The sequence below is a fragment of the Aristolochia californica genome, unplaced genomic scaffold (genome assembly GCF_029961685.1).
Source record: "Aristolochia californica isolate CCGP_79_NKW_82.1479 unplaced genomic scaffold, dmAriCali1.0.hap1 SCAF_7, whole genome shotgun sequence".
Lineage (NCBI taxonomy): Eukaryota > Viridiplantae > Streptophyta > Magnoliopsida > Piperales > Aristolochiaceae > Aristolochia > Aristolochia californica.
The window spans coordinates 37849790-37861172 of NW_027182268.1; the positions used below are offsets into that span (position 1 = coordinate 37849790).

The 11383-nt window shown below is 37.0% G+C and overlaps 1 protein-coding gene across 1 annotated transcript; it reads right to left on the minus strand.

Moving 5' to 3' along the window:
- Nucleotides 1-1073: 1073 nt before the first annotated feature.
- Nucleotides 1074-11374, minus strand: LOC137935887 (mitogen-activated protein kinase 9-like). The gene is made up of 11 exons (XM_068780281.1): nucleotides 10995-11374; nucleotides 7867-8275; nucleotides 7647-7774; nucleotides 7420-7479; nucleotides 3642-3791; nucleotides 3171-3326; nucleotides 2937-3074; nucleotides 2762-2835; nucleotides 1930-2031; nucleotides 1572-1818; nucleotides 1074-1355 (listed from the first exon to the last, which is right to left on the minus strand). Exons 1-11 carry the CDS (start codon nucleotides 11235-11237, stop codon nucleotides 1281-1283), a joined length of 1782 nt encoding a protein of 593 aa, XP_068636382.1. The 5' UTR covers nucleotides 11238-11374; the 3' UTR covers nucleotides 1074-1280.
- Between the last annotated feature and the right edge of the window lie 9 nt (nucleotides 11375-11383).

Consider the following 11383-nt stretch of genomic DNA (forward strand, 5'->3'; position numbering starts at 1 on the left):
TTATATTCATTTATGTTATTTTTAACTGTTTTATGTAATTTAAATAATTTATTCTAGTCACACGTAATTAGTATATTAAGTTATAATAAATTGTAATCATTAATTGGTTTAATTATGCAATTGCTATAATTAATTAAACAATTAAATTTATTTATTATATTCCCTTATATTATTTTTTAATTTTTATTAATTTTATATAATTTATTATAGTCACACGTAATTAGTATATTAATTTATAATGAATTGTAATCATTAATTGGTTAATTATTCAATTGCTATAATTAATTAAACCATTATGCTTATTTATTATATTCCCTGATGTTATTTTTTAATTTTTATTAATTTTATATAATTTATTCTAGTCACAAGTAATTAGTATATTAATTTATAATGAATTGTAATCATTAATTGGTTAATTATCCAATTGTTATAATTAATTAAACCATTAATTTTATTTATTATATTCCCTTATATTATTTTTAATTTTTATTAATTTTATATAATTTAGTCTAGTCACACGTAATTAATATATTAATTTATAATGAATTGTAATCATTAATTGGTTAATTATCCAATTGCTATAATTAATTAAACCATTATATTTATTTATTATATTCCCTTCTGTTATTTTTTAATTTTTATTAATTTTATATAATTTATTCTAGTCACACGTAATTAATATATTAATTTATAACGAATTGTAATCATTAATTGGTTAATTATGTACTTATTCTCTTCTTTATTTAGAAAAGGACACTTGAATCTGTTTTCCAGCCATTTCAACTGGCCTGGACTAACACCCAAACATGAGTTGAAGTGAAAACAATTCATCTCATTTCAATTCAATTTTCCACTTTATTTCCACTTCATTATGGACTAACCCCCCTAACACCAAGTGCCAAGATGATCTTAATGTACATAACTGACATAATCTTCATGTTGGACATGAACTTAATCTTCATGTTAGACATGAACTTGATCTTCATGTATCGATTTGGGGCACTAAACCCCCCCCCCCCCCTCAAATTCCTTTTTAGCACATTGAACAAAGAGTTGGGTATGGATACCGAAGCTGCAGTGATAAATAGGACCTATTTCAATATTTTTTCAAACCATTTTTACATATAAATGAAATGCAAAAAAATTACAATAATAGAACAACACCAAGGAACTTCCCGGGGAAATCTACCTGAACCTAGGAGACGAAATCTTTGTAATGGCCTAGTCATCGACCAGATGAACCAGGACTCTCTTGCTGTCTGCTCTCATCTTTATAACTCTCAGGCGTACAAGGTAGCTAACTTATGTGTCAACCCATCAACACCTTCGTCAGTGTGATCGGGAACTGCTTCCTCCTGCACAATTAGCAAGTAGAAAACGGCTGATCAAATTAACCAAAACCTATGGTTATCAACTTCAACAGAGAAAGCTTTAAGAGTACTTGTTTACTGGTAGAGGCCTTCTTTCCCAGAAAAATTAATTTTAAGCCTAAAACAAGTGGGTTCAAAATTTCACTACACTTACCTATCACTCGAGTATCTGAATACTTTAAGGGCAAAATAGCAACTAACCTCAGAATCTGTTCTTCCATCGACTCCTAAACACTTGGACGCACTGATGCTTGCACTTTTTAACAAGCCACGGGCACTATAGTTTGGCATATTAACACCATTTTGTACATAAGAAGCCTGTTCAGATACCTCTCCCCGCTGCTTTGTAGGGCTTTCCATAGTTGTTCGAGCAACAGATTCTGTTGATCGCTTTTCATTGTCGCTGCTCTGATTATTATCATTCTCCTTAGGTGCACAGACACGCTCCCTGAAAACAAAATAAGGATGTATAGGACAATGAATCAAACAGGACAAACACTGGTGAGTTTTTGCTTTTCCAAATTTTGGTTCATGATGGCTATTCAAACAAAAACTTTACCTAGGTAATGATGCATGTTGTCGTTGGAGAGGACTGCTCTTTTCACCCTTACCGTAGTGCTCCTCGAGATGAGCAAATTGTCTTTTGAACCGATCAACTCCGCTGTTGATATAGATGTAAAAGCAAATTAATCACCAAGATCTTGCACAGCTTTTCAAAACTAGGACGTGACAGAGAAACCCCCCACCCCCACCCCCACCACAATCCCCAAAGAGAAAAAAACACAAAACATGCTTCCAAGCAGCCAAATCATCAAGAGTATGCATTGAGGTAATGCGTCTGGGTCTGCATGCTCAAATAGCATGTGGTATATTAGAAGAGCACTCAGATTTGTAATACAATGCTAAACTTTGGCACTTCTTTCATGAGCTGCCACAGCATCTCTGCTAAAATTCCTATTAAGCTATATCTCTTTCAACTATTATCCATATAAAAGTAACAATTTTTGGCATCCTCAATTCACCTATTCAATCACCATTGCAAACTTTTGAAGTTAAAATTTCTCCCGGATCAATTTTTTTATGATCATACCTGACAAATGTCCTTCTGATACAAATTAGATGTGTCACAATAAGAAATTTTACTGAACAAAGGTTTCAAGCACCAATTTAAAATTGCGTGGATTTTATCAATTTGATAGGCTTCCAGCTATATGGTAGAAGAAACTATTAAAGTATCATAAAAAAGCTACCGCATTATTAAGCAAATCGCTAGGGTTACTGAAGAACTGTGCAGTTGGGTTTATCAGAGCTGAAACAGACATAAGAAGAATATTTGACCAAAGGTGAAACACCATTCTTTTATTTAATAGAGACAGTGCTAAGCATCTGACCTTGGGTACATGAAACTAGTTTGATCAGCTCCACGAAGATACTCCTGCAGCATCTGGGGATGGTACTCCAAGATCTGTTTACTTTATAGAGAAATTCCATCATAAATAAAAAGTGATGCTACTGGAAGGCCTCTAAAATAACATTTTAAAACAAGTATAAAACAGTGAATATTACCTCTCGATATATTAACTCTCTCACATCATCTTTTGTTAATTTCCTCCTCTCAAACTCAAACTCAAGCTTTGGAATAGGTATAGTTGATGGTTCACGATCCACATTTGACAAGCCATGGAAGTATGAATCAGTCAGTGCCTGTAAGCACAGAAGAAGAAGCATGTAATCAAGGGCAAATGAGTTATCAAAATCTATATGAAGTTTGAACAAACTGTCTTAATTGAAAAATCTAACCTCCTCAGCAGTTGGGCGATCTTTAGGATCAAATGCCAGCAATCGTTCAAGTAAACGAAGAGCCAAAGGATCCACATCTGGAAACTTTTGTGAGAAGGGAACTGGAGGCTTTTTCCGCATACTACTCAAATATCTCCTAGCCTTCTCATTACGAATCTAAAGAGAGAAAAGCAAACAACCACCGGAAAAATCTGATCATAGAAGTCAAAAGTACCATCTTCATTCATGAGTAGTTTCCATCATCGTTATATATCAATAAATATTTTAACATTTTCTGGTTATTCATACTCTTATCTCTGATGATGACAAGGATGTTCAACCATGATAATAGATAAGGACATTTAAGAGAACAATTACCAACCGACTGTACAGATATAAACTTGGCTAGGTAAATCTAAATAGATGCAGTTGAAACTTGGAAGGTAAGACTTTGCCAATGATAATGCCATGTTCAAAGTAGAAATCACAAACCCTAGCAATAGACTCAGGTGGAGGAGTTCCCAGCAAGTCAGTCATGAGGTCCAATTGGTGCACCACATTCTTCCCAGGGAACAAAGGCTTGCCTGTGAGCATTTCAGCAAATATACATCCTATGCTCCAAACATCGATTGCAGGAGTGTACTGAAAAAACACAATGTCTTACAATATGTCAGGCATGCAGCTATTAAAATTCATGATCAGTGGTACAGTAAGCATTTATAAAACCGTTACTTTCCCAAATAGACAGTATGGCCTGATTCAATATAGAGTTGAGAACCTATACAGCAGATTGTTTTTTATAAGTTTTTTTACCTTGAGAGAAAGATATCATTAAAAGGAGACTCTAAAGGAGAAAAGAGTACAAAAAAGATTAGTGGTTACAAAGTCTTCCAGGATATAACAGCACGTGCAACTAATCTTTATAGCTCAAGACAATCACCAAGATGGTTCATCTAATTTCCTTTTAATCACACTCTTCAAAATACACAAACACTACAAAAATACTTAGTATTAGTTAATATGCAATCATATAACAATGACTTTGGTGAGGACACCCCTCATGTACCGCGATTACACGAGTCTATACTCGAAGACACCGGACTACGACAAGACCCACTACGTCGCAGTAGGGGAGGTATTTAGGACAGATTAGTTGTTATTTCATTTATTTACATTTAGTGTTGTCTTTAAGAGTAAATGTTTTATTTTTTCAGGGGCATTTTCGATATCAGGGGTATTTTGGTCATTTTGAAATGTCACAAGTGTTTTTGGGTGTCTATTTAGACACATGATGTTTGGAGATCAGGATTATTGAATGAAGTTGAAATTTTCCTCCCTGACTCTTCTCTTCTTTCTTCCCTCCCTGCTCTCGACTCCCTACTTCCCTTCTTCTTCTTCCTTGCTTCCTCCTTTCTTTCTCTTCTCCTTCTACTTTCTCTCTTCTCCCTCACGGCAACAGCACATCACCATCGTCCCGTGTCAAGACTGGTATCAAAGCAAAGATCCCATCGCCTGGTCGTTCATCGGCAATCATAGAAGCTCACTATTGCCTATCGAGGACAACCTTCGTTCAACAACAGAGGAGCCGAGGGACGAGGGTAGCAACCGTCTACAACCGAGCCTCTCGGATAGCGTCGCCGACAGTCCAGGTACGCAAGACAAGCCTTGCCAAGCCTCCCTCTTCTTTCTGTCGCTAATATCCACAACCATCGCTGGCAAGCAGTCCTCCACTGTCCAACCCATCATCGTGGACACCCGGAGCCATCGAGGCTTCGTCGCGCCATAGAAAACACCCACAGAAGCCACTGAGAAGCACACCGCAGTCGTCACTAGCTGCCATTGCTGGAGCCAAGCCTTCAGAAGCTATCCGTCGTCGAAACCCCAACACACCCTTCCCCTTCGACCTCGCCATTGAGCTTCTGCTTAATTAGAAGCTCATAAAGGAGAAGGTGCCCACACATACAAATTTCACACATGTGAACAAGTGATGCACATGCGAATAAAAAAGGGGTTAAAAAAACAAAAACAAAAACAAAAACAAAGGCAAAAGAAGAAAAAAAAGGCTACCAAAAAACTGACTCTTCAAGGATGTTTTGGTCGTTTGGTTTTGGGTCTCTATTTAAACACATGATGTTTGGAGATTAGGATTATTGAATGAAGTTGAAATATTCCTCCTTGAATCTTCTCTTCTTTCTTCCCTCCCTACTACCCTTCTTCTTCTTCCTCTCTTCCTCCTTTCTTCCTCTTCTCCTTCTACTTTCTCTCTTCTCCCTCACGGCAGCAGCACACCAGCATCGTCCTGTGTCAAACTTGTTCACTTAAATAAGAACTTACACTATAACTTTCAAATACCAGGATAACTTGGTTTAAGTCACTTCAAATTTAATTAGGTAAACTATTCCCTGAAATACGTGAAAATCATTCTCAACCCCCCTGACTGCTCTCGCCCCCTTGGTTTAATTTTAAGAAAGTCAATCGTAAAACAGCTCTCAAACCACCCTCTCTCCTGCCTCTTCTCTTTTTTTTTTTTCCTCTTGGAGAAAGGAAGGAGGATAGGACTGGGATTGAAGAGGAGGAACAGTCCCGCCCTTCCACTGTAAATTGACTGTTTTGCTGCTCTGTTTACAGAGAAGACCAAGGGGGAGGATGGGGCCTCCCCCCTCCCACCCATGGCTGCAAAGCTGCCACCCACCACCTGCCACAGAGAGGGGGAAAGGCCACACAAATCCACATTCACTCCCAGATGTGAGAGGCGCCTAGCCACTTCTCTTCCTCCCACAACAGGAGGGACGGAGGGGAAAAATTACCCCTATCTGTTTTTATATTTTTCAAATAATAACTAAATGGGTGCATATGTCATTTTTGTCATAAAATCAAACCAATGGGTGACACTAATGATTTTTAAAAACCCAAGGGGATTAAGAGGGTGAGTAATTTTCACATTTTGCAGGGAGGTAAGAGTCCTTTGTTTAGTAATGAAGCAAACAGAAAAGAAATCCATGTCAAATTTCTCCACTGCATCACTTGGAGAAAGAAATCGTGTCAAAATGACAAGCATGGGCATAGTATCAGTTTGTTGAGGACAACAGAATCTAAGGTACTGACCAGTCTCACTATCCTTTTCTACTGAAATCGCAAACAAAGTTCACAAAGGGAGGATCAGCTGAGACAGCAAGTGACATAGAGAATCAAAACCCAATTTTTTATGGATGTTTTGATTATGTTATAAATGGCTTAGTTTGAAAGGAACAACTCCAGACAAGAGAGCTAACTTTGCAAAGATATAATATAAACAAACATCATACAAGGTTTTAGGATAGTCCAGTATTCACAGGCACCTAAAACACACCCATTCAATAGCAAAACGAGAGAAGAAAGCACTCCATGTAGACTATGTGTGAGAAAAAGTATTCAGGTCTCATTCTGTTGCTAGAAATACCATAATTTATGCAACTTAGATGCACTCATATACAAGGGGTAAATTTAAATTTTCAGCTAAGCTTATGAAAAGAAGAAGAACATAGGATTAATTTAAAATGAAAGCACGGCCTTTACCTAATAAAATATTTATATCGCAGAGCACCACAGAGCACATAACTAACAAATTTTACCAATAAAATAGATATGTTAAAGCACTCCATGCAGATTATATGTGAGAAAAAAAGTACCAGTTCTCACTCTATTGAGAGAAGTACCAAAATTTATGCAAGTTAAATGAAAACATAGTAACATGCCATCATATACAAGGGGTAAATTTGTATTATTCAGCTAAGCTTATGAAAAGAAGAAGAACATAGGGTTAATTTAAAATTAAAGTAAGGTCTTTACCGAATAATATTTATATCACAGAGCACCACAGAGCACATAACTAATAAATTTTAACAATAAAATAGATATGTTAAAGCACCCCATGTAGATTATATGTGAGAAAAAAGTATCAGTCCTGACTCTGTCGTGAGAAAACAAAATTTATGCAAATTAAATGAAAGCATGAAGTTACATGTCATCATATACAAGGAGTAAAATTTGTATCATTCAGCTAAGCTTATGAAAAGAAGAAGAACATAGGATTAATTTAAAATTAAAGCAAGGTCTTTACAAAATAAAATATTTATATCACAGGGCACATAACTACTAAATTTTAATAATACAATAGATATGTTATTGTAGATATGTTACTATTCATAAATCCGGTTAGTAGCTAAAACTAAACCCAGATAATAAACAACCTTGTCATACAACTGACCTCAGAAAAGTATCAATTACTTACCTTGGAAAAAAAAGAGCCACAGAGTTCAGGAGCACGATACCACCTGGTTGCCACATAATCCTTTAAAAAGAAAAAGAAAAATAAACATTGGCCAGTGAAATACGACAAAAATAAAATGAGCATCGCATACTTAAAGCTCTAGTATCAATCTTATTTTAGATACTAGGATCATAGACAAAGTTACAGTGAACACAGCTTCAAAAGAATACATAGAAGAGAGAACATACGGTCCAGAAAATGGCGGATGGGGCATCATTGAATGAAACACGGGCAAGCCCAAAATCGCAGATCTTCAGCTTGCAGTCAGCATTAGCAAGTATATTTTTAGGTTTCAAGTCCCGGTGAAAAACATTTGCTGGGAAAATACAAACAATAGAACACCCCTCAACTTTCATTTAAAACATATAAGCAAAATGTTTAGGTTAAAAATAAACAGAATTTACCAACCTGTATGAATGTACTTCAGAGCTCGAAGAAGCTGATATAAGAAAAACTGATAATGTTCAGGAGTCAGATCATCATTTGCCTTAATTACTTGGTGAAGGTCAGATTCCATCAACTCAAATACAACATAGATATCTTTGAATTCTCTCCGAGATGGAGGCAGCATTATATGTTTTATTTCTACAACATCTGGATGACGAAGCAGCCGGAGTAGCTTGATCTCTCTTAAAATACGAGTAGCATCAGAAACATGCTCAAAAACATCATTTATCTTCTTAATTGCTACCCTTTCTCCACTGTGGGTATCAATTGCAGCACCAACAACACCATAACTTCCCTTGCCAATAACCTCTTGTATTTCGTATTGACTTGCCTCACCATACTCAGTGAAGAAGTCTTTGTCAAGCATGTTCTGAGAATAACAGAGAGGAATGTTGGTGATTTCAAGAATCAAAAGTATGAATGATGAAAATGCAGCAGTAAACACTCCCAATGCCTTTGGAACATGAACAAGCAAATTTATCAAGAATTAAACTAAGTATATGACATGCATACAAACTAATTGCAGGACTTCAACTGAGGAATATATTCTACCAGTTGAGAAGCACCACCTAAAACTCTTTCAAATCTTCCCTCTCTGTCAACATGTACGTGTAGAAAAATCCAAGCCCTCTTTTTTTTTCTTTTTTTTTTTTTTGTCAACACCATAACTTCCCTTGCCAAAGATGAGAACAATACAAAGGGAAGGGAGAGGAAGATCCTCAACCCTCAAGGAGAGAGGGGATAATAGTTTCCAACAAGTACATGACTCTTTGAGACACCTTCTGTAGCTGGACTATCAGAAATCCATTGGCAGATGTAAGAGTGTGTTGCCACTTGCCATCTAACAAGGAACTAATGCCGATAATATCAACAAAGATGAGGTGAAGCCTCAAAGGGGAAGGGGAATCTCCAAGGCAAAGCCCCCTCTATACATACATACTGTCAAGGACCTAAATTGAACACCAAATGGCATCAGATGCACATCAAAATTCAGATACTTTTTTCGTTTTTATCTATACTCACAAGCAACTAATGCAGGCAAGGGTGGGGTTGCTGTATCGGCAATTCATCTTGCAAATATATTACAGATTTTGGAGGTAGTGTTATGATACACAAAAATTACATATCGGTTTGTAATATTTTCATGTTTTTAGCCCAAGACAGGACATTACAGTACAATACAAGATAAATAATGATACATCGTGCAATACCAAGACACCTACTCCAGGGGTTATGAAATACAGAATTTGACTCCTCACAGCTATCTTCATGATTCACAAAAATGTGTAACCTTTTAAACATTTACCAGATGATACAAGAAAATCTTGCTTCTTCAATCAGTAATTTTCTTTTCTTCTTTTCAGATGCTGATATTGCTCCAATGCATCTATTAAAATTTCCAGGGGGAAAAAACTGAAGACTATAATTCACGCAAATTGGTTAGCTTTTAAAAGTGCTAAACCAGCAAGCATATTGGGTTTGTCGTCATTTGCAAACCTCTTGTGACCCAAAACATAGGATCGATCAATAAGGTTATATTTGGACGTTGGATATTTTTCCCTTTAATGTCAAGTAATGATCCCAAAACCCAGTTTCTTACACAGGAGGGATTATTAAAAAAATAGAAAATTTCTTATTTGATCAACCTTTAGCCTCCTAGAACCATCCTAGGCAAAATGAGAGACTTTAGAAAATATACTAGGCAAAGCAACGGTAGTTTTGGTACATACATGCTAAATGGTAAAAAGTCACAGCAAGAGTAGCAGATTAGGAGATTCCCTAAAGCAACACAGATATAAACTATTTTGAGACAAAATCTAGAAGAAACTGAAAAAGAAAGCCCCACTTGGGGCTTGAGGAGATTTCCTAAGTAACAGATACTTACCTTTGCAAATGGTTTCCCCTTCCTCTGTACCTAGACTTGTTTCCGGCTCTAAATCTAGACATTGATGGTTCAAAAATGGGGATGGATGGACCAGTCTCGTGAATAAATTGAAATTTTCCATAGTCTAGCAATTAAGGTATGGGTATGTAGTGCATAATTAATCAGAGAGATTGAAACAGAAGAAGGCACAGGTAAAAGATAAACATAGAATATGATTCACAAGATCAGATTTTGTTAGTGGAACTCTCTTGGAAGAGAAAGCACCAGCAATATGCCACTATAGCTAAGGGTGGAAAACATAAAGGCGAGCCCCAAAAATAAACAAACTACTTATTGGTGTGCTCCACCATCAGTTGGCCACGCCACATAAAGCTGAGCGATATCTCTTTGCAATTCAAGTTAGAAAACCCTTGGAATCAATTGTGAAATGTAGACTATACTATCTTTAGTATAATCAGTCAGAAGAATTTCGACGAGTTGATCATAGACGGTAGGTGAGACGTCATCTATAAGCTGAGTCACAAAAGGACGAAATCAAGGAGCTGTATTAGTGATGACCCCAACCCAACACGTAGCAAACCCACAAATTGCTAGTGCTTGAAATAGACGGTGGTTTGAACGAGAGAGCCAAGGCATACATCAAGTATAATGAGCTTTCCCAAATCGACAAAATTCAAAAGTCCATAACAAAGTAAAGCATAAAAATTACAGTTCTATACGCAAAAATTGATCGGCCGATATTGTGAGTGAGAAATACCAGACGCCAAAAGCTTTGAACCCAAAATAAAAAATAAAAAATAAAATTCTGTAAATCTACTATGAAGATAGTATAAAGCAAAAAAAAAAAAAGTGACTACGGAAAAGGTGAACTGAAGAATAATACAAAGAGGAAAGTTATCTTTTGTGCCAAAATAATCCAGTAGCAATGAAGGAGGACGGAAAGTCAGACTTCGAAAACTACCTCATCAACCCCGAAAACAGAAAACTTCGAGAAAAATCAGCACTTGATCAAAAGCTACGAGTAAAGAGAACCACAATCAAACAAATGCACAACATAATGAAATTTTCAACCCTAACTAAACAGAATGCAGTGAAACACAAAGAGAGCAACCGAGATCAAGATCCCGATCTTTTTCAATGTCGTACATAAAAGACCGAAGAAACGACGAAACTCCCCTAAACGGAAGAAAAATTAGAACATTACCTTCTTGTGCGACTCGGCACCAGCCATCCTGATTCTTTTGGGGACTCTAATGAACTTCAAACCAGAGATCTGAAAGTCCTCAACGATCTGGAGATCGTTTTGGTTTTGGTCCTCGAGGGAGTACTCGGCTCCACTGGGATCGGCAAGCTGTTTTCGGCTATCCGTTAGGAACGAATGCGAGGGCTTATTGGGCCGGCGTTGAAACCAGCGACGAACGCCATCCACGAGAGCGCCTCCACCCATATGAAGCAGCAGGCAGAGCCAGACGATCGCAGCAGCATTGCCCGCTGGCCCCCTACCTTCGCGCTCGCCCCGACATCTCTCCCTCCCCACCTCTTTTCAAGGTCCGACTCCGCAGCGATCGCGGCGACGACACAGCAGAAAAAAGT